General features: G+C 38.3%; 1 protein-coding gene across 3 annotated transcripts in view; it reads left to right on the forward strand.

Moving 5' to 3' along the window:
* The window catches only part of GABRB2 (gamma-aminobutyric acid type A receptor subunit beta2), a 133,940-nt gene extending 111,591 nt beyond the window's left edge, over nucleotides 1–22,349 (forward strand). For 2 of the 3 annotated variants that reach the window (XM_059483784.1, XM_059483786.1), the window contains 5 exons: nucleotides 1,260–1,397; nucleotides 2,570–2,722; nucleotides 5,913–6,157; nucleotides 18,079–18,129; nucleotides 21,756–22,349. In XM_059483784.1, the coding sequence (XP_059339767.1) occupies nucleotides 1,260–1,397; nucleotides 2,570–2,722; nucleotides 5,913–6,157; nucleotides 18,079–18,129; nucleotides 21,756–22,103 (935 nt within the window). In that variant the 3' untranslated portion in view covers nucleotides 22,104–22,349. The remainder of the gene's footprint in view (nucleotides 1–1,259; nucleotides 1,398–2,569; nucleotides 2,723–5,912; nucleotides 6,158–18,078; nucleotides 18,130–21,755) is intronic. The other variant, XM_059483785.1, reaches the window with a different exon arrangement.
* Nucleotides 22,350–23,510: the final 1,161 nt, after the last annotated feature.

A 23,510-nucleotide genomic window follows, 5' to 3' on the forward strand; every position in this document is an offset into this window, starting at 1 on the left:
TTTCTAGGCAAGGAAACATAAGTAAGCTGTTGGCCTCTTTTCTGAAGACAGACTTGTGGCCAGGAAAGTACGAGTCACTTACACAAAACTCTGGAATTGCTATCAACATGCTATAGGAATGTATCTACCAAAATACTTTTTAAAATTCTGTGTATTAGATAGATTTTTATAGTTGTTTTAGTGGTTTTACCGATTATTTGGTTCATGTCTTCAAAATTGCTTGCCTTCCACTAAAGTTGAACTCTAGATTCTACTTGGACTATCAAAAATTAATGATGCACAGGAGCAAAACAGATTCTATGCATTATTCCCTGAAATTCAATGGTATTTGAGCATTTTGAAATGGTATTCAGTGTTCAATTTTGTCTTCAGTTTGTGGATGAGGACTTAAAATCAAGGTGTTTTATATATTTATTATATCAATTTGCAAAGTCGTGGTCATTCTGTGTTTTATTTTCAGTGACAAACATCTTTAGATTAATGCATAATGAAACATTAATGAATATTGTATTTCATGGTTTTGCAATAGATTTATTTCTGATGTCTCACAGTCATTTCTGTACACCAACTCTGGAGCATGGAACTTGGCTCAGGTGACATTTGGGAGCACAGATTCCTTTCTCATGGATGTTTTATCACTGTGTGAACATGTGCTGTGTTCTGAGGTGTTTTGTTGGCTGGTGGGAATTTTATTTTTCTTTGGTTGGTTTCTTGTGGGTGGTTTTTTGCCACTGATGGGTGTTGCATCTCTTGCTTCCTACATGGCCTCTTACAAGCCTCACTGAATGTGGTGTGTTTTACTGCATTTAAGCCATTTTAGAAAAAGAACTATGCTGGTTTTTACAGCTGAAAACTAAACATTGCCAGTGCTGATGTTTTAGCTCAGGGACAGAAATTGCAGAAAAGTCATGCTGTTTTATCCAGCCTTGGGGTCAGAAGTTACCTTAAGCTAATGTACAGTTGCTATCTAGAGATGGGATATGTGTAGTCTTGATTTGGTTTTAAAGGTCTGTTTTGTTAATACATTCATGTGATATATATTTTAGAAAAATATTCAACCAACCAAACCCAACCAAAAGCAACAAATATTAACATGTATCTCGGATTGCCTTTTGAAGTTACATTTGGAATGACCTGTGTCTGTATGTTTATAAATGGTTTCATTTTAGAAATATATTTCATATGTTTTGAGTAAATGAGCTGTTCCCCATGATGTCTGAAGAGATTTGTATCTCACTTGTTTGTCCCTGTTTTTATAGATGGCTATACAACAGATGACATTGAGTTTTACTGGCGTGGGGGTGATAATGCAGTCACAGGAGTGACAAAGATCGAGCTGCCACAGTTCTCCATTGTGGACTACAAGCTTATCACCAAGAATGTTGTTTTCTCTACAGGTTTGTGGAGGGGAACCTGAATGGGGCATTCTTTTAAGGAGTTTTAAAACTGGATTAATTCCCAGTGTGCTGTTGGAGAGCAAAACTTTTAGAAGCAAGAATAAAATAGAGCAGCAGCTGTGAATTTGGAAAGCAGAGGTTTTTATTAAAGCTTCCATAGTGTATAAGGCACTACTCATTAACATAATAATCTGTCATGTTCAGGCTCATCAAATGAGCTGTATTTTCTGTTTACCCATGAAAACTTATTAAGCCACTTATACACCTCTGTTCCCCAACATGTAGGATATTTAGGAACCTTTTTCTTCATATTTTTAGATGTTCCTTTTGCCAAGTTGGGGATGTATTAGACAATTACTTTGTCTTCAATATAAAATCTTTAAAATGCTTGTTCCAGGATTTCCAGTTTGGCCTATTCTAGTAATTGTATGACTTTCTGAAGGCGGAAAAGATGCTTTCTGAGAAGGAGCAGAAAATCAGATTGCATTTCATGAAATAACAATAATAATAATTGAAAACACCCTAACATATTTCGATGATATTAAATTGTTAAAGAGAGGCAAGAGTTGAATTGGGCTGCTACTAGGAGATGTTTTCTACCTATTTCAGAAACCCCTTAGGTGTGTTAAAAAATTCTCTTCAAAACTCACTGTCCAGATATGGGTAGAAATCATCTTTGAAGGGACTATAGTATGATTGTACATTGCAAATTCTTCAAAATCAAGCAGAAATGGGATTTGAAGAATGATTTCTAGGCACCCATATTAACAAATGTTTCAAGTACTACAATATTTCTGGTGTCCAGTGACAAAAGAGGAGTGTTGCATTTCTTGGAGAGAAGTTTAGATCAGGGTCGCACTGAAGCTGGCATATGAGAGTTTGTCAGAGAAGAGGAATTTCTGTGCTTTGCTGCTCTAATTTGTGTTTTGGCTGTTGATTGTTCAATGTTATGATTACCAGCAGATAAGCAACTAGAACATCTTTGTATCCTTAGTATAAAAGATTATTTAATCCCAATTCTTGCTAGAAATTCTGCCCCTGAATATCCTGGATCTTTCAGCTCTGAGTGTACTCTACATTGAATGAAAAAATAAAACAAAAATGACAGAAAAGAAAAATGTTTTCGGGCATTATACAAATAAATTATGGCCATACCAAATATTCTCTTTTAGGTGCCTACCCAAGGCTGTCTCTCAGCTTTAAACTTAAGAGAAACATTGGTTACTTCATTCTGCAGACCTACATGCCTTCTATTCTGATCACTATCCTGTCCTGGGTTTCCTTCTGGATTAATTATGATGCTTCAGCTGCAAGAGTTGCTTTAGGTAGGCATTTTTACACATCTCATGCCGTGTGCATTAGCTGAATGGTTTTTCTAGCTTCTGGCTGAGTAGATAGTGCATGATTTGAAAGTAAAAAATATATGTGTTAGATCTTTTTATGTCTGGCTTGTTAAGCTTTGTATTATTTGAATCAGCATTTTAAACATCAGAATTTAAATAGAAATTAAAGTGATTTCATGTCTGAATCAGCTAACTTTATAATCATTGTAATCAAAATAACCCTAATTGTCTCAACATATTCTGTTGTTCTCTTGCTGCTTGTTTTTTTCCTCTGAAAAGAATGCACTTAGTTTGCTTTTGCCCATGGCAGTCCAGAACACACGTTCAGCATTGTGTTATGGATTGTAAATTGCTTTTCCTTTCAGGAATTAAATAAAGTTTTACTAGGTTTGTATAGCTCACTTGTCCTTATGTTGAGGGAGTGCCGCAAACCCAGTTCCAGTTTTCTCAATTCAGGACAGACATTGAGGGGCTGAAGTGTGTCCAGGGAAAGGCAGCAGAGCTGGGGAAGGGTCTGGAGCACAGAACTGACGAGGAGCAGCTGGAGGAGCTCAGCCTGGGGAAAAGGAGGCTCAGGGGGGACCTTCCTGCCCCCTAAAACTCCCGGGCAGGAGGGTGCAGCCAGCTGAGGGTTGGTCTCTTCTGCCAAGTGAAAGACCGAGAGGAAAGGGCCTCGTGTTATGGCAGGGGAGGTTTAGATTGGATCCTAGGAGACATTTCTTCACCAAAAAGGTTTCTAGCCTTGGCAGAGGTTGTTCTGGGAAGTGGTGGAGTTACCATCCATGGAGGGATTTAGAAGATTTGAAGATTTGGTGCCTGGGGACACGGTTTAGTGGTGGATATGGCAGTTCTGGGTTAAAAATTGCATTCAATGAACTTAAAGGTCTTTTCCAACCTAAATTATTGTGAGAGCCTGATTATTTTTTCCTTACTGTTACCTTATGTTCCAGAAGCAAAACTGTTTCCCTAATTAATCTCTAGAGTACTTGTCTATCTCATCACTAGTCCTATGTGTATCTGTTTATTCTGTGCCCCTCATCATAAGGAGCATGTTCCAAAAATAAGTATTATCTATTGCCAAGTTTTGTCAAAATCAGACTGATTCCTGCCAGTACAGCTCTTGTATAGCTAAAATAAGTAAAACCCCATAAAAGATGCCATTGAAAATTTGACATTTTAATGTTATAGAATACATCTGAGTTTTACCAGGGCTTTCTGTGTAGCATTTTGCCTTAAGAATTTCAGACTGCAGACATCCTGAAAACGCTGGAGGAAAGCAAGATAAAGCAACTGTAGCCTGTAATTTTTAGCTGAGACTCATTACAGAAGGTTGCAGTTTATCTGTTTAAAAATACACTTATGGAATCCAACTACTGTTTGCTTGACTGAGCTCCTTTTATTACAGGTGTAATGGTTTTTATGCCATGCAAAAAATCCAAGTCCAAGATAAGGACTGAACAAGATGTCCCTGAAAAAATTCAAACACAAAAAGGAAACCTACAGAGGGTGTTGGCAAGGTCAGGTAGCCTGTGAAAAATGCACAAAAAAAAATCTGAGCAGCCAGGGATCAGGTTAGGTAAGTTAAAGCCCTAAGACAGAACCTAAATCTGTCCAGGGACATCAAAGGCAATGAGAAAAGCTTCTGTATAGGTACATCAGTGCTAAAAGATGATGAGGGAAAATGGGAGTCTTCTCTGAAAGGAAACAGGAGGCCTGGATAGCCAAGATCTGGAGAAGACTGAGGTACTGAACACCTTTTCAATGTTTTGCTCTCATGGACGTGCTCCAGACACATTGCTCAAGCTGCAGGAGGCAAAGGCTGGCACTGGGAGAATGAAGAGCCACCTGCTTAAGGCATCTTCTTGGAGACCCTCTAAGGAACGTGGGGATCCCAAGCACAAAGTCCATGGGACCTGATGAGATGCATCCACAGGGCCTGAGGGAACTGGGAAATGAATTGGCTAAAACTCTATCCATTATGTTTGAGAAGCCATGGCAGTCTGGTGAAGTCTCACTGACTAGAAAAGTGGAAGCAAAGCCCCCTTTTTAATAGGGGGGACAAAAGAAGACTTGAGGAACTACAGAACTGTACAGAACTCACATTTGGGGCTGTCAAGGTCATGGAGCAGATCCTCCTGGAAACTATGCTAAGGCACATGGAAACCAAGGAGGTGATGGATGAGAGCCAGCCTGGCTTCACTAAGGACAAGTTGTGCCTGACAGAGTCTGTGGCCATCTAAAGCAGGGTCCCAACACTGATGGGATGAGGGAAGAGCAACTGATGTCATCTACCTGAACTTGTGCAAAGCATCTGACACTGTTATCCTTGAGATCCTTGTCTCTAAACTGAAGAGTCGTGGATTCGTTGGATGGACCACTCAGTGGATAAGGAGTTGGCTGGTTGCACCCAAATAGTTGCAGTCAACAGTTTGATGTCCAAGTGGAGACCAGCGACAAGTGTCCTCAGGGGTCTGTGTTAGGATTGTGCTGCTTATCATCTTGGACAGCAACATGGACAATGGGATTGAGGGTGTCCTCAGCAGGTTCCTGAGCTGTGTGGTGCTGCCCACATGCTGGAGGGATGGGGTGCCATCCAGAGGGGCCTTAACAGGCTGGAGCAATGTCACAAAGATAGTTGTGTGACTGGAGCACCTCTCTCTATGAAGACAGAGTTGAAATTGTTCAGCCTGAAGCAGGGAAGGCTCCAGGGAGACCTTAGGGCACCTTTGAGAGCCTAAAAGTGCTCCCAGAGAGCTGGAGAAGGACTTGGGAAAAAGGGGAATTCCTATAAACTGACAGCTGAGTACTGAGGATTTAGATTAGATCTTAGGAAGAAATTCTTCTCCGTGAGTGTAGTGTCACAGTGGATTATGTTGCCTGGAGCTGGGGGATCCCAGGGATCCCTGTCCCTGGAAGCATTCAAGGCCAGGGTGGATGGGGTTGTGAGCAGCCTGGTCTAGTGGAAGGTTCCCTGTCCATGGTACTTGAGGGAGCCCTTCCAACCCAAACCTTTCTAGGATTCTGTTAATATGTACAATGGTTAGAGATATCTTTTGTCCACCAGGGGAAAAAAAGTATTTTTCAACTCCATAATTTGAATAATATAAATTGTTATTCTAGAAAATAAATAAAAATTATTTCAATCACTAGATTTCTCAATTCTTTTTTCCAGGAATCACAACTGTGCTCACAATGACAACAATTAACACCCATCTTCGAGAGACTCTTCCCAAAATTCCCTATGTGAAAGCCATTGATATGTACCTTATGGGATGTTTTGTCTTCGTTTTCATGGCTCTGCTGGAGTATGCATTGGTCAACTACATCTTCTTTGGCAGGGGACCTCAGCGTCAAAAGAAAGCAGCAGAAAAAGCTGCCAGTGCCAACAATGAGAAGTTGAGAATGGATGTCAATAAGGTAAACTGTAATGGGGACACATTTTTAGCATTTTCCCAGGAAGACAGGCTCTCACTTGTGTCAGACAGTGCTTTAAAATGAAATTTCTTGTAGAAAATGAGTGGAGTGGAATTGTGATGACCTTGTCTTAGCTCTGCAGAGCAGTGTGCTTAGGCACCCCAGCAATGAATGCTGCCCTCCAGCCTGGGAGGCTGAATGTCTTGTTTCTAAAGCATGCAGTCAGTGAAGTTTTACTGAGAGATGTTTTCTTAGTCAGAATGTAGACTTGAATATGTACAACCTGTTTCCAGAGGAATAAATCCAAAATGATGGCTGTATATTCTAGTAAGAGCTGTATGGAACATTGGAACTAAAATCTAAATTTAACCTGCTTTCATAAATCTTTCAGATGATCTGGATAAGAAATATTTGCCACAGAAGTGTTTAAAGTTTGAGAATTTTGCATATTTTCAATGTCTAATGGGCCAGAATACTATTGAATAAATGGGGAGCTTCTCAGAAATAAACCATCAATGTGCTGTGTACTTAATTTTGAATCTCAAAGTGGCCCCCTAGGGATGGAGAATTGAGGCAGAAAAGGTATTTGCCAAGATACACACTTCTGGGAAAAGTATCCATTATGCTTAATGAAAATGGGGCACTTAACATAAAGCACTTGTAATTTATCACTTTGACCATTTTGGAAGGAGTTTCACATGGTGGCAAATCTGTGCTGAATGCAAAAATATTCTCAGTCTAAAATGTGTAAACTTTCACACGCACGCGAAGTTGGAAAGTTACATAAGATTGAATTATCTTTGGGGGTTTGGGGGCTTTTTGGAGGGGTAAGAGGTTTGTGGGATTTTCTTTTGTCAGGGGAAGCTCTTTGAGTTGTAAATCATCATGACAGTCGAATGAGAAAAAAAAATCAAAGTTGAATTCTTAAAAAAAAAAATCTGTATTAGAGAAAAAGCAAGGGATTATTTGTCAATTGGAAACTTAAGTTTCATACAGCTCTAATACTGAAATTTCTAATGTTTGTTCAGAACCTCTACACACATAGTGGGTCTGCAGACAGAAGAACTTTTTATTCCAAAAATCCATCACATATTGATAGCACAAAATCGTTTTACAGGTTATAGTTTGTAGTCTTTTAAGAAGGAGAGTTATATCATCATGGTTCATAGCTCATCCTTTTTTTTTTTTCTTTTTGACTGGAGAGAAATTCATATTTTAATGAATGAAGGCATACTCATAATGATGAATTTAATTTTGATGTTATATTACCATATATCACCTTTTAGCATTATAAAGTTCATGAAGACACTGTAACACATTTTTATTTCTATTGGTGATTTTTCAGCAATGAAAAAAATCTGTGAGTTTTTATTTAAACTCTTAGGGTTTTTTTCTCTTTTTTTAGATTAAATTTCACTTTTAAGGTGCTATAAACTACCCTGTAAGTAATTTTGTAAGATTAAACTTGTATTTACCTGAAGTCTTTCCTCTGACATCAGTGGAAATTTAAGATCCATAGGTGTCAGACTGCCATCAATAGCTGAGGTATATTTTTGTACGCTTTGCTTCACTTGTGGTGTTTTAAACATTCTTTTTCATACAATAGACCTTTCAGCTGTGTAACAGAATAGCCAAAGCCCAGTGGCAAATTGCTGATCATGAAGCAGAATTTGAAAGCATAGCTGGTGTGTTAATCCAATTCACTAGACAGAGTAATTTCAATAACTGTTGCAGAGCTCTACCAGCTTACTGGATTGACACAAGATATGCTGTGGAACGCAAGGAAGAATTTTACATTATTTGTATTTTTTTCATAGTGAGCCTTTCAGTTAATGCTCTAGGCCAGCATGGCTAAGAGTCTCTGTCAGTTCTGCTCTGGTACCCAGATCCACTCTGATCTGGTAATCAGGTCTGCAATCCTTTAAGCAATAGGCAGGGAATCAAACAGGAGAGGATCAGAGAACTTGTCCTGCTGCACAGACTGCTCTGGGGAGAAGGAAAGGAGCTGACAGCTGTTCGTGTTGTTTGACCAGCAGCGAGAAAACATATTAATATTTAATGGACCCGAATATTTTATCTATTAAAGGGAGACAAATATTATGTAATTATTTTCATTGAAAAGAATCAAAAAGGGGTCCAAACTGCTGAAATTAGTTCAGAAACAGTTTTTTCGCAAAAATCAACATATTTTAGAAATGGGATCACACAAACACTCCATCTTTAACTAGGCTCCAATAGGGAAGGACTGATTTTACAAGGTATGAGTTTTCTTTTGTGATATGAGAAGATTCCTGTTGAATCACTTTGTGCAATATTATGAATTCATAAGAATCAGATACTATACAGGAGAAGATTGATGCCATGAGGAATAAACCTCAAAATATAAGGATGAAAACTTCTACACAAAACTTCTGTTGCTGCATTCAGCATTGACACTGTAAAAGAAGTGGATAAATAGTTATTGGAACTGCTATTTGTGGTGCAGTATCTCTGCTTATACTTTAGAGACCAGAAAATCTGTAATGGTTTTCTTGCAATTCCAACACTCTTATTTAGTAACAATCTCATAAAACTCTCAATCAACCGAATGTGGTGAGAGGAGAAGTGCTGACTGGTCCTCTCATCCACAATTCTGCTTGCAAAATCAAAGGAGAAGTTAATTCATGCTCCCTTTATGCTGTTGCGTTCTCTTCCATGGACAGATCCAGGGTGGACACAGGCATTGGTAATCTCTCTGGTTTTGCTTGGTGTTATTCAGAAGATATTAGGGAGCCTACAACACTGTGTGCAAGGGAAGCTTTATTTCCATGGCTGTGGTATCTGCTGAATCCATTTTAATCTCTTGGAGATTTGGTGACTCAGGTGTCATTGTTTTTTCCATTTGAGTGAACTTCATCAGGCTGGCTGCAGAGCTTCCCCAGGGTTATTCCAGATGAAACTGTGGCCACATCTTTCTTTAAATTTCACATCATATTCTTATCGTGTGCAAAATCTGGTAGTTTGGGGTTTCTTCTTTCTTTTTTTTTTTTTAAGTCCTGGAATAGTTTGAGTCGGAAGGGACCTTTAAAGGTCACCTACTCCAACCTCATTTTAATGAGCAGGGCCATTTTCAGCTAGATCAGGTTGCTTAGGGCGCCATCCAATGTGACCTTGGATCCCTGTTTCCAGGGATGGGGCATCCACCACCTCTCTGGGCAACCTCTTCTGTTTCATCACTCTCATTTAAGAAAAGTTCTTCCATATATCTAGTCTGAATCATCACAGAAGATATACTCCATTTTCAAAGATTGTTGATCCTGTTTGTGGTAATGGAAGGGTAGGGAAGGAATTGGGCCTGTATCTTGATTTGCTTCTTGGATACTGTAATCTGAGTAATAAAATCATGTAGAAATTTAAAAAACATAAAACTCAGACTGAGTTACCAGCAGATAGATTGCCACAGACTTGTTAAATCATATAGGACTTACTTGATTTTCTTTGCAGTGAGTTCAGATAAAAATGGCTGTATCATCATTTCACTCTTGAAACTTCTCAAACTGCATTTAGCAGTTTGTTCCTTTAGTCTAACTCATCATCTTTTGCCTTGTCAAGACTAGTTGTTCTTTCTGTAAACAATCTATTGCTGCTTGTAGGTAAATCACTGCCTTTCTTCTTACTCTAGAAGAGTACTTACTCCTTCGTTTATTTGAGATAGCATTCACATCATTTCCTCACCTCTCTTTTCAAGTTTTTCTTCTTATGTCTTGAAATGCCTTTCTTGCCTTGGAGGTCTCAAGTTTCTTAGTCTGTTCTGTTCTGATTGGCAAAGTACTGCAAGTGTACATAAGGATAGGTACACTGGGAGTGTCCTATGTCTGCTTGAGGACCTAGCATGTCATAAAGTATGATATATATTCTGTAAGCCACTGTTATGTCTTCTTATTCTGTGAACTTTTGTGTTTGAGAATGTTGATGGTCATCAGTGTCCTTTTGGTCCTTTGCATTTCATGAATCTTTATGCTAATGTTGTCTGTGCTTCTTCAAGATGATTAAGATACATTAAAATACAGGGCCAAATTCCTGCCTCTGACTTCCCAATCTTGTGCACCTGTCTTCCTGTGGGTAATTATACATTCATCTGGGATATGTTATCCCTTCTATTTTAAAATAATGTACCAAAGGCTTTACTGAAATCCATAAATCATATCTCATACAAATGGTCCAGAAAGATTTGGTCTAGAAGCCTCTGTGACCCTGTTTTTCTTTCCATTGTGATTTTTTTTTCTTGTTTCCTTTTGGGATAGAAGGGGACTAGGGGAGGGGAAACAAGCCACTGTCATAAATTTTTTCACATTTTCTCCCAGTGAAGTTTGGCTTTGTCTCCAAGAAGATGACTCACCTTACCACAATTCCAGTGTAGAGCCTGGTACAGCTGCAAATGATTTCTTAGGCAGACCCCCAGCCATTTTAATAAGTTGCATTTCTGTTATGAGAGCTCAGATAATGAGTTTCTTGGTGCTTTCTCAGAGCTGATTTATTCCTCTTAAATTTTTTCCAGAATCTAGGAGCCAGTTATTTTTGGTTAATTTTTAAATATACTCTTAATTTGTTGTTTCTAATAATTTTACCTTGGATATTTCCATCTTGGAACTCTGATTTAGATGGGCTTGCTGATGCTGACCATTGTGATGAGTCTGATATATCTTCTAGACATGTGCTTTTGATCACCTGCCAAGTTCTATATTTTCCATATGTTTTCCTGTGTTACTAAATTTCCTGTCAGCCAGCTGCATAAGCTGCTGATTTGTCTATTGGATTCTACTGCTGTTTTTTCTACAGTTGTTCATCTGACCCATTTGATCCAAACTACTATGTACATGAACTGACTACTCTTGAGACGTAAGTAGGGTAAAAATGCTTTTCAATATCAATGAAATCTATATTTGTTATTCTGGATAGATCAGAAAACCTTCATTAGAGTGGTAAAACCAGGACTGTCACTTTAAAGACCATGGTAAATGAAAGGCTGACTCTTCTTCCTCTGTAAAGAAGTGCTTCTTGCCATCTGGATGTTTGACAAGAGTGATTCCCATGGAACAGCAGCTCTGTGCCATCCTCTTCCACAGCAGCAGAGGCAGCAGAGATGATACTCACTGTGAGTATTGGGAGCACTTCCTACAGGAAGACTCTCATTAAAGGAAGAGCTACAGATCTGTCTCTTGAAGGAGGTCCTGGTCAGTCTCTTCAATATCATGTTGTTGCCTCGCTAGGACATGACCCACAAACAGGATATGATACTTCCTTTTTTTAACTCTGATATCAAACCTTACAGAGGCATTACCACATAATGATTTAGTGCACCATTCTTCCATTTCTACTCCTTCTAATTCTTACTGATATGTCATTCAGGTAGTGTTTAAGTTATTTCTATGTTATTTAATTTTTTTCTTTATAGTTCAATCATCTAGGTTTATAAGAGTTAGCAAATTAACATTGCTTATATAGAATTTCTTAGCTATGTTCTTTCAAATAACTTTATTTGCTACTTCACAGAAGCAGCATTACGTTTTGCATAATGTAAAATACATGTAAATACATCATTAAATGTGGTTTTGGATTGCATGCAGTTGCAGTAATGACTAAAGTCTATATGCTTCCAACTTTGCTTAAAGCACAGAGAATGCTCCAATGCACAGGCAATATACCTGAAGTATATGATAACATAAGTCACATAAATAAAACTACCTTTAATTTTGCAATCATACTTGGTTATTGTGAGCAGTAACACAGCAATTTCCCTCTGGGAAAGAAGGGAAAAATGTCAGCGTATTATGCAATGCTTTGTAAAACTGTTTATGCAGATTTATTCAGTCATTTTCTGTAAATAAATGTGAAGTGACATTGCTAACCTCTGCATGTTTAGATAAGGTTCCTTTTTAAACATACTGAGTGTATTTTTAAAACAATGAGTAATTCTTTACTCAGACCTCTTTCTATTACATAAGGTAATAGAAAGTCAGCACACCTGAAAGGGACAGTGCTTTGCTGCTCATAGTGCAAACCATGAACAAGGGAAGCTGTCAGACTACTGGCATTTTTCCATCCAAAATTTGGGTGCCAAGAACATGGAATGTCAATATGACAATGACTTTAAACACATCTTAATAGATTTGAATACAATAGAAGTGTTCTCAAAAAGTTAATGAAGGGCTTAGGAGGGTAAGAGGGTTTAAACAAATAAGGTATCTTTGCAATTCATTGCCCTCCTGGCCCACTGTTGTTATATCTGGATTAGCACAGGGGTGCTAGAGGAGGTGAGATGGCAAACCAATGACAAATAGAAACTTAACCTGCCCTCAGAAACACTTGGTAACTTTCTTCCCCTTCAGGTTGTCTCAGCTGCTATTTTTTTCCCTACAGCTTTTTGACTAAGGAAAGGAGTCTGACTGAGTTTAGCTGGATTAGTTTAGTAGTTCTCCTCAGATCTTTCAGTCTAAGGGAGCTCCATTGCATTATCAGAGCTTTGAGAGAAATAAGAGCATGCAATCACCTGTTTCACAAGTGATTACATCTAATTATTTCAACTACACTGGTAGGCTAAAGATGGAGTGGCAGTTTGTAATCTAGCAAGGAAATGGGGCTCCCACAGCATCCTCCTTCCCCAGATGCCCACTTTCAGATTCACTGTCTAATGTATGGGGGTTCTTGGAGCAGGGACTCTGAAAACTGTCTAGTCCATTGTGCCAAAGTGTCCTCTGTTCCAGCAGCACACTTGGAAATGGCACAGTCAGTTCAGGTGCTGCTGTGCTACCTGACATTTCCCATGACAGCTTCCAAACTTCTTTTCACCACTTTACTAGAGAATAACTGGAAGAGCCTTGTATTTTTTTTTAATCTGTCATATCCATAGATGTCTCTAGAAAAGGATGTGTGAATTAGATGAAGGAGTGTGTTAACCTGAGCCAAAGGGAATGCTCTGATCTGTACCTGTGCCTTTTTGCAGTTTGTGATGGCTTTCAGTGCTCTGCAAACAGACCAGGTCACTCTCCTCAATTTTCAGGCTGTGGTGTGAAGATGCATTAGCAGGGCTGTAGGCCTGAGATAATAGACCTTGCTCCAAAGCAGTGCTCCAAAACAATTAGGCTTGGCTAATGCCTTTATTTCCCCACTGATTTGCTGCTGGCTTGCCACTGGCCTTTTCAGTTCATAGCAATATTTGTTCATTTCTATCTGAAGAAATCATATAATGCATCTTCAGGGAGAAGAAACTATTGCAAAGGTATCTAAAACCAGTCAGTACTTATTACACAGAATGGCACTTTATACCCTAAGGACTAGAGGTACTTCTATTATAAAACATGAGTAAGCATATATAACATCTAAGTGTATATAACATTACAAGATGTAAAAGCTTTTGGTAAAAAGCGGATTTTTAAACTGGTCATATGCACAGACTCAGTTAATAAACTGAACAGGATATTAAAACACTAAGGCAACAGGAAGTTCTTAAAATTTCAGTCTCAAATCCTTACTGCTCTATATTGCAGGAGCTAATGCTGCCACTGTCCAGATGTCAGTGAATTCATCCCCTTTCTTTCTCTCCAAGGAGAGTTTTCCTCTTGTTTGCAGTACAGGTAAAGCTGCACAAGGACTGATTGTTGATCCAGGATCAGAAGGTATTCTTTCCACAGTAGTTTATTGAAGGCCATGTAACAAAGTAGGCATGGATGATAAAACCTTGCCTTTTCTCCTAAATTTCCATTCATGCATTCTCAGGGAACAAGTTGCACATGAAACAGTCAGCAATGCACAGGGTGTCTGGCCAGCCTCTGCAGGTTTTATCAGACCAGAGCTTGGATAGGAGTGAAATTTGAGGAGGTTCCAGTTTTGGCTCACAGCACTTTGCAGAAGCAGTCAGAAGGTGATTTTCCACGATCTGTGCTGGTATTCCACATGACATCTGAATAAAGGTCAAGGCAGCTGCGTGAGGCTTTTTTCCCCAGTTGCACTCCTTTGAATGCCATATTTAATTAATGTAAGACCAAAGCCTGTGCACTTGTTTAAAACACATTCTCCTCTTTACTTTTGTACTGCATCTACAGCCTGTGACCCCAAGCAGAACACAACTTTTAGTTCATAAAAGAATCCCTTAGTGCAGTTTAGGTCATTAGATCAAGTTGTGAAGAAATAAGACACAAAAAAAGACAAATTATTGTCTTAAATAATTACAGTGAAGTACCTGCAGTCCAGAAGGTGTGTCTGGCTAGGGAAATTTAGTGAATTGATTTCCTGAAATGCAACACATTTTACTTTAGTCAGATTTGGGTTTTTTTCTTTATTTTAAAGCAGAAGACTTTTCATTTTAATATTGTCAGGACTAGTCCTCTGAGCCTTGCAGTATTTACAGCTGTGGAACTGTCTCTGTTTCAGGCTTCTTAATCAGCAATGAACTGATCATATGAAATATTTTTCTGTATCTTTTTTAATTTGGACATTTGTTGTAAAATGTCAGAAATTAATCTTTTTTTTCTTTGTAACAAAATCTTCTCAGTGATTTTCCCATAGAAAGATCTCAGGAATTTTCTTTTAGTTTTGTTGTTGTTGTTGAATTAGTTGCAGTTTCTCTCCAGAGTTTTATCCTTGGACCTCTTGCTGTCTCTGAACATGTTTGTCTTTGGCCTGGGCCCAAGAATTATGTGTTCCCCAAAACCACAAGCCTGAATCTGTTGACAAGTGAGTATATCATGGTCAGACGGATGGAGCTGGTAGACTGCCATTCAGCCCACCCACTCTCATGACAAGGATGTGCTGTGCAGTTCTTTGCACATTATATTTGGCTTCAAACAAGAAAAATAACATCTTTAGTATATTTTGCAGACGCTGTTCTAGAGGAACAACTTAAAAACCTCATTTTTACCATCTATTTCATATTTCAAAACCATAGCTATATCCAAATTATACCCTTGAAATTTTGAAAGTTGTGGTGATAATTGTGTGTTTGATGCATTTTTTTAATATCTTTCACAACACTTTTTTATATAACCAATTTTGCTCTGTTTCTGTAGTAGATTTTTGATGCTAGATGTACCTGCTAAATTGTGTTTTGTAAGACACCATAATGGGAGACTTATGATTGTTATAAAGGCTTGATGAAAATTTGATTTTGTCACAGATGGAAGTGAGCAGCTTGAGATGCAGGTTCTTGCTGATGTGTTCTTCATTTATATTATCTTCAAGAAAATTAATTATATTCTCTTAAATGGGATGATATTTTTAAAAAGAAATAACAATAACTTAATCAGAGTAGTATTGCTAAAAATCTGGACTGCCCAACGCCTTGGTTTTTGTGAAACAGGATTTAAGCTGTTGTTAATTGCTACCCCACACATCTTCTTCCCAGATCACCTTCCTCTGCTTCCTCCTAAATGTCTCAATAGTAAAAAAATTGTTGCTGAAAATTGTATTTGAGAAGACATTGATATAAACTTCAAGCTTATTGGATTCTGTGCAGAGGTTTGAACAAGCTCATATTTCATGGGCTTTTTTCAAATGTCATCAAAGCAAAGATGCTTTAGCCTCTCACATTTCATCTGGGCACTCATTCTTCAGTGCCTTAAGTACAGAATGCCATGTTTAAGTAATGCATACTAACAGGAATTTATATTTTCAACCATTTCTCCAGAATCCTGCAATACTTGCAACTAAGTTATTGGTGGGTTACTAAAGATAATTATCAAGAAGTCACATATACCAGAAGGTAAAAATAGATGTCTAGAAATTGATTTGCAGTTATTTAGAGCAATGTTAAAACTCCATGTTCAGATCTTGTATTTTTCCCTCACCTCCTTTTTTTCTTTAACTCTTACAGATTTCTTGCAGGGTCAGGGTGTGCTTAGATATTTATTTGAAAGGTCAAGAACCTGAAGAAAATCCTTCTGTAAAATTTGCAGACTTTCTCTGAAATTTCTCAGCTGAAACCATGTGAAGCAACCTGAAACTATAAGACTTCCCCATTAGTGTCGTCTATTTGCACTCTTTACAGCCTGACCCAGATTTTATGTATATAAAAATGCATGCCTGGTTTCGTATACAGTAACTGAGTTTTGGACAGACAATGGAAATGCAGTGTTTGTTGCATTGTTAAAGACATTGTTTCACATATGGGTATTTTAAAATATTAGGCATTTGCGTCTTATAAGTTTCTATAGCTTTATCTCAGCAGACTGGCTTATCAAGTCAAAAATACCACTATAACTTTAGGCAGGTGCCTTTTGAAAATCATTCATTGTTTTTTCACCCAGAGTGACCCCAGCAGCAGCTTGCACAGAGCTGTCCACCTCCCACACGTTGCCTGTGTAGTCAGGGCTGTCCCCAGAGCTCAGGGGTTCCCTTCCATACGTCAAACCTTGCTGATGAGGTGAAGATCCCTATTACAGGTAAAGTGCACATCATACTTTCATCTGGTCTGTATAGAGCCCCTGTGCCTAGTCAGAAATAGAATATTACTGGTTTTCCAAGCAAACCTCAGCTTTTAAGAGTTGGGAAACTGTGATACATAGTAAGGTTTTCATCCATAACAAATTAAATTATATATCTATATATGTCATATAAGTCTTCCTTGAGAAAGGGATCTTTGTCTTAATTTCTTAGGAATATCACTTCACAGGATGTATAACTGCTATATTTCAGGTTTTAATCTTTGTAATAGACTGGGTACTAGTTTAGACTCCATGGTTTAGCTCACCAGATTTTGTTTTAATCTAATGGCAGTTCTACTTAATAAAAAGTAAGTTTTCAATTTGCAACTGTTTTGTTTGAAAGAGTTTTTTTATCAGGAATTCTCTTCCCACTGTCTATTTTATACACAGTTTCTGAGCCAGTCTACCGTAAAATGCAGTTCCTGCCTGTCATTGAAGGTTACAGGTGAAAATGAACAGTGTATGAGAAAGGAGAAATGTCAATGTTGTATCTTTTCAATTCATCAGTATAAATTTCTCTTGTACAATAAAGATGTGTTTGGCAGAGCAGCAGACCCTAATCACCAAGGAATTGATTTACTGAAAGTTAATAATTTCAGAGGTCTGGTCATCCTTGGAGGATTCCTAATGAATGTGTGTGGGAGTTGTAATTTTCTTGTATTTAACTGTTGCTAATGTATTATTGTAAGAGGAATTCCTCAAGAAAGCCATCATTTTGGAGTTCTAGGTAATAGGAAGAATATATAATGGTAACAATTCTATGCTTTCCTCTGTTCCCTTTGTTTGAGACCATCAAAAAAGTCATGGCCGCTTTCAAAGCTCCAGAGTCAGCTTTTCTTCTGTTTGACCTGGACCTGTAAATGAATCATTTGCATAATCTCTTTTGTCATTCACATTTAAGATTTATTTATAAAAACCCCAGTGTCTTGCATGGTTGCTTAGCTCTGGTCATTTCTCCTCCACTTCTGCCTTCACCTTTTATTTCCATAGTACTTGCTGCTGCTTTTTCTTCATCTTCATCCTCCCTTCCTTTCTCGTCCTGGGAATTTCTCCATTAAGTTTGAACTCTCCTGTTCACCATAAAGAGTCTAGTTCTATGGTTGAACAATCCTTCAGCACCAAGAGATCTTTTTAACCTTCCTCCACCTCCTTTTGAAACCACTTTTACACTTACTTTCCCCCCAGAATAATTTTAATAATTGTTTTCATATCATCATATCTTCCTTGGTCAAATGACCAGTTGGAAAAAATACATTTACATCACAACATTATGTTACCTTGAGGAGCACAGCAAGGCAGTAATAGCACCTCTGAAGCCAGAATGTACCCATGCTAATTGTTGGCTTAGAGGTCCCTATATATTTTAATTACTTGTCCTACTATTATACTACAGTGCTTTAATTTTAAATGAAAGATAACAGCTGCCTTATCTCTAAGGAAACTGGTCTTGATTTTATTAACTTACAGGACAGAAGAATAATTGGCACATATCATTGTCCAGAAATGTATTCAACAAAGGTATCTTTCATTGTTTTCTAATGTTTTTATCCTCAGAGACATAAAATTCAGGTCTTGACCGGTTATGGTCATTAAAGATCCCATGGCACTTTTTTATAGCGTGTTCATCTCAACCCCAGGCACCTGGGCAAATATCAATTTGTGTAACTGTTCTGCTTACCCAACATTCCCCACCACCACTCACCCACCCCATAGTTTTAATTGGCTACGACATTCTCCATTTCCTCGACTAAAACAAAGTGTGTTGTTCTGCACTGTCAGTCACCACATTTCACCTCAGAGGTGATTGGGCTTCACTGGGAAGTGAAGTGGTTCTTCTTTCTAATGCTTGTAAAGCGCTTTGGGATCCTTTTGAATGGGTGCTGCTGTTTACAGTAAATGTAGATCACTGTCGTTCTATCTCAGGCGTCACTTTGTTACAAAAGCATGTTTTAATTAGAGCTGGGCGAATCTACTTGGTGAAAAAAACAGTCCCAGCTCTCTCTGATTTGACAGGGAACCTTTTGGCAAAAGTTGAAGAGTTAGATCCCTTCCCTTCCCTTCCCTTCCCTTCCCTTCCCTTCCCTTCCCTTCCCTTCCCTTCCCTTCCCTTCCCTTCCCTTCCCTTCCCTTCCCTTCCCTTCCCTTCCCTTCCCTTCCCTTCCCTTCCCTTCCCTTCCCTTCCCTTCCCTTCCCTTCCCTTCCCTTCCCTTCCCTTCCCTTCCCTTCCCTTCCCCTCCCAAGATATCATGAGAAAATGCATTTATTCTTATGGTCAGTTCATTATTCCAGATGCAGGAGGGTCAAATTAGTGGTCAAGAAGCAGCTGAGCTTTGTGGTGTTTTCCTGGGTATTGTAACACTTGAAGGTTCGCCCATCTCTAATATTTACTGTATTTTGCATTATTTCTTCTGAAATAGTCTTAGAATTCTGAAAAATGTTGTGCTTCAACTCTGATATGAGTGTGATATGTACAGAAGAAGACATTTTTCCCTAGAAGATAGTTTAGAATATTGCTTAATGTTTTTTTCTGCCCAGCTTCACTAATCTTACTAACTGCTTCCAAGATTATAGACATCTGCAGCATTTTGCTGCATTGAGGAAAAAAGTTGACTGGAGTGACATCATGCTGCTAAAACATGTTTGTGTCTAACTCTGGCAGACTAAAATAGCCTTTCTTGCATGTGTGCTGCATAGAATGTATGCAAATACGTAAAGAGCACTCAAATTTCTAATATCATTGCAGATCAGAAGGATAAAATGGTTAAAGTAGATTCATCCTAAGAAGATTTAAGATGTGAAAAAATTTTTGGCACTAAAATATTTTCAAAAATAGTATCCTAGAATGCACAACATTGAGGTGAAAATAACCCAGGCTCTGGGCTAAAGGGTAAACCCATTACATTAGTGGATGTTACATCCAACTTCCCCTGATGTCACGGGAACTAAAACTTCTTTTCTTGAGGTTATATGAAAATAAAGAAAATGTAGTTTCCAAATGGCTTTGCACCCCTCATGTAGTAAACTTACCTCTTGTGATTTTAGACATTTTGGGACCAATGAATGCCAAGTACCTGTAATTAATTGTTTTATTTTTAGGATCCTGAGAGTCCTATGATTGGCCTGAGATCTAATAACAAAAATGAGTCCCCTTTCGTTTTACCCCAAAAATCAGAAAAGAATTTTCCAAATAAATACACTCATTAGAAAATAATGTTTTAAATCCATCTTGAGAAGTTTCATAGATCTGTTTGAAAGCATTTGCAGATATTTGTTGTTGTTGGAATTACAATGGCAGAATACTACTATTACTTGTCCAATGCAGATGAGAACTGATTTTGATGGCCTTCCTGGATAGAAGCACTGCTCTCTCACTATTTTCAATATCATGTTACAGAGCTCTTAAAGGAATTTCTCTTAAGTTCCAGCTCAACTTTCACATTTTTCCAGTGCTTTTCCAGTAAAGATTGATTTCCCACACTATGAATTTCGTAAATATCATGTGGCTCTTATGAAAAGCTAACAGAAAAGAAAGATTTTGTCTTTTTCACATTGAGTCATGACATTTGATTTATTATTAAAATATAATGAAACTAGAGGGGTGCAAACTCACACAGATCGGGGAGAAAAAAGAGAGGGAAATTTGTCATCTCAGCAACAGTAGGTTTTCTGCATCACTTGAACAGATGTAATCACTCAAATGACAGTGTTTCAGTAGGTCCAAAGTACCTTTGTGAGTGACTTCTCAGTTCAGAACACTGGGCAGAGGGTGCTTCTGGTTTAAACCCAGTTCTCTCATCTTGCCATGGTAAATATTACACAGGGGGTTCAATAATGATAAACACAGTCTGCATTGGGCAGTGCAGGGTGGTACAGGCTGCTGACAGCTAGTTTCTAAATATTACAGAATATGCTAATACCCAGTTATTGTTTAGAAATCCACAAAGGTCACAGTTTTTGCACTTTGAGTAATAATCATAGAATATATTCTGTACATGAAAAATGAATAATGTGGCTGAGTTATTCTTAAAGGAGCTCTGGGATAGTTTTTTCTCTTAATTGGCCTGGAGTGTATCTGCACTACCATCACTAATTCAATGTAATTAATTAGCTTCTCATTAGCTATTATTGTTTTTAAGAACTTTTAGTTAATTATAATCTGTTATCATACAATTCAAAATACATGCTTAAAGAAAAGGCTGAGAAGAATTAGAACTTCCCTGAATAACTTTTATTTGTTTTCTATAAATGGATTCTTTTTAAAATCTACTTCCACACTCCAGATCTTCTCCAGATTGCCTAAGAGTAGAACTGAGTTCCTTATCTTTGAAATCCTCTTGATTGTCTGAGGGGTTTCTCTACAATATTACTTTATTTTTTTTTTTTCACTGAATTGCTTTAAAAAATGCATAGCGGCTAAATCTACCCATTGAAACAACTGTTCAATGTACATTTGATGTGATTACATTCTGCATATCTTTCCCTTGCTTGAAATTGCAGATCTCTGCTATTACAGCAGCATGCTATTACAGCATGCGTTGTATTGAAGAAATTTATTAGTTCTGGGGGATGGAGTTTCCACAAAGCTATAGCCAGACTATGCCAGTGCCTTTCCCCAAGTAACCAGCACTCCTGTTTGGAATATGGGGGCCTAAAATGTGCATTCTCTTGTGCAGTGCTCTGTACCTCATTCACAGAGGCAGAGAGACCACGTGAATAATGGCAGTTTATGTCAGAGCCAAAGCTTTCATTTGAAAGAGGAAAAACCAAAACAAAGCAGATCTTTTCCCATTTGATTTCCTTCCAAAACCCCTGAAAATTCCAATATTTGCCCCAGATATCCTACTCAATGACAGAATGCCATTCAGGACCTGAGTGTGTTCTCTGTTCCCAGGTATTGCTTGTGCTTGCTGAGCATCGGGTCCAGGGAAATAGCATTTATTGCTTTATACTATACTGGCCTTATTTCTCCTTGAGGTCACAAATAAATGATAATAAATATAATCCCAGCTATGCTTAGAATCCTTCAGGCTGACGTCCAATCAATTAGCAATGCTAGATACGGCCCTTACCAGCATGGCTTCATTTTGCAGCTGACCGGGCTTCCTTTCCTTCCTTCTAAATCCACCTCCTTATTTTTTTTACAGATGGACCCACACGAAAACATCTTGTTGAGCACGCTGGAGATTAAAAACGAGATGGCTGCCTCGGAGGCTGTGATGGGGCTTGGGGACCCTAGGAGCACAATGCTGGCCTACGACACCTCGAGCATCCAGTACCGCAAGGCCGGCCTGCCCCGGCACAGCTTCGGGCGCAACGCGCTGGAGCGGCACGTGGCACAGAAGAAGAGCCGGCTACGGAGGCGCGCGTCGCAGCTGAAAATCACCATCCCTGACTTGACTGATGTCAATGCCATAGATCGATGGTCCCGCATCTTCTTCCCCGTGGTTTTTTCCTTCTTCAACATCGTCTATTGGCTTTACTATGTGAACTAAGAAACAAAGCCACGCAGGAAGAAAGAACTGGATTTTCTCTTCGAATCTGTTGTACAGCCAAAAGTGGGACTTGGAAAAATTCTATTCAGGACAAAAAGTTATTTTAAAACACCTTAGTTGCTGGCCCACTCTATGGTCTGTTTTTATAATGTTTTGGTTGTATCTGCTAAACCATATATCTGTTAAGTTGCAGTATGGACATATCCCCTTATCAAAATATAAGTGCATTTTGAGTGTAAAGGCAAATTGCGTTTTGAAAATCACTTCTGTCTCATTGTCCCTCACTCTTTTTTTTTTTTTTTTTCTTCCCAATGGCCATTTGAGTTTAGTGGCACAAATTATAGAGCAGCATTTGAGAAACAAGTTTTAATTTCAACAGCAGTACATGCCATTCTAGGGAAAGTGCATATCCAAGGCATGCATATACACTAAAAGAGTGTACTAAGTTATCATGCTTATGAAACACATACACTTTACTTTTTAAATGTGTAAACTTGAAAACAAGTAGTGCCTATCATCTTTCCAAGATGATGATGGTCAGAGGTTTCCCAACCATATTCAGGTATTTCCTTTTATTTATTGAAAGAACTGAACCTTTGACTGATAATATTGGGGTTGGGCGTTTGCACAGAAGCTGAAGCAAGAAGCGCTAGTTTGTATTTTAAAGAAAGAACATATGCTCAGTCACAGTGACTGTGTTTGGGATCAGTAGAGGAATGTAGGGACAGTATAAAAATGCATCAGCACTGAAAGGGTAAATGCTGTTGGGTTGTGTTGAGGAAAGGGAATCTGTCCAAAGTGCCAAAATTGATTGCCCAAATAGTAATTCTGTAGATGGCTGAAGGAAGCCAGTGGTGCCCTGCCTTTCTCCTGGGCAGGGAGAGTGAGAGAGCAATTACAAAGTGCAGGAGCAGGGGAGACAGGAGGCAACATATACATAAAGGTGTTTGTATATACATATATATATATATATATGTGTGTGTATATATATATTTATGTATATACACAGTGCAAGTGAATGTTGTCAGTTGTACACACCTTAGTCTGAAATAGTCATGTGGAGTTGTGTGATTTCTTCCAGGTTTTCATCTTTCCAACATTACACTTCCTGCTGTTGGTTAAAGGTTCTGTACCTCTTTCAGCAGTTGGGATCTGAGCATTTCTATTTCTGTACAAGAGGTACTGACAGGGTGTGTTCTCAGCCTGGATTAGGCAATAACATTTCACTTTTTGTTTTCCTTAATGCACTGTTCTAAAGGAAAGAAATTCATAGCAATCACTTTAAGAGTTTAAGTACACTCTTGAATGTTTCCTGCTTTAGGGTGATTTCCATTGAAAAACTAGAAAATTTCTGTTTTTCTTTGGGAAAATTCTTGAATTAGAAAGTTGATATTTTTTTCATTCCAT

The sequence above is a fragment of the Ammospiza nelsoni genome, chromosome 16, assembly GCF_027579445.1.
Source record: "Ammospiza nelsoni isolate bAmmNel1 chromosome 16, bAmmNel1.pri, whole genome shotgun sequence".
Lineage (NCBI taxonomy): Eukaryota > Metazoa > Chordata > Aves > Passeriformes > Passerellidae > Ammospiza > Ammospiza nelsoni.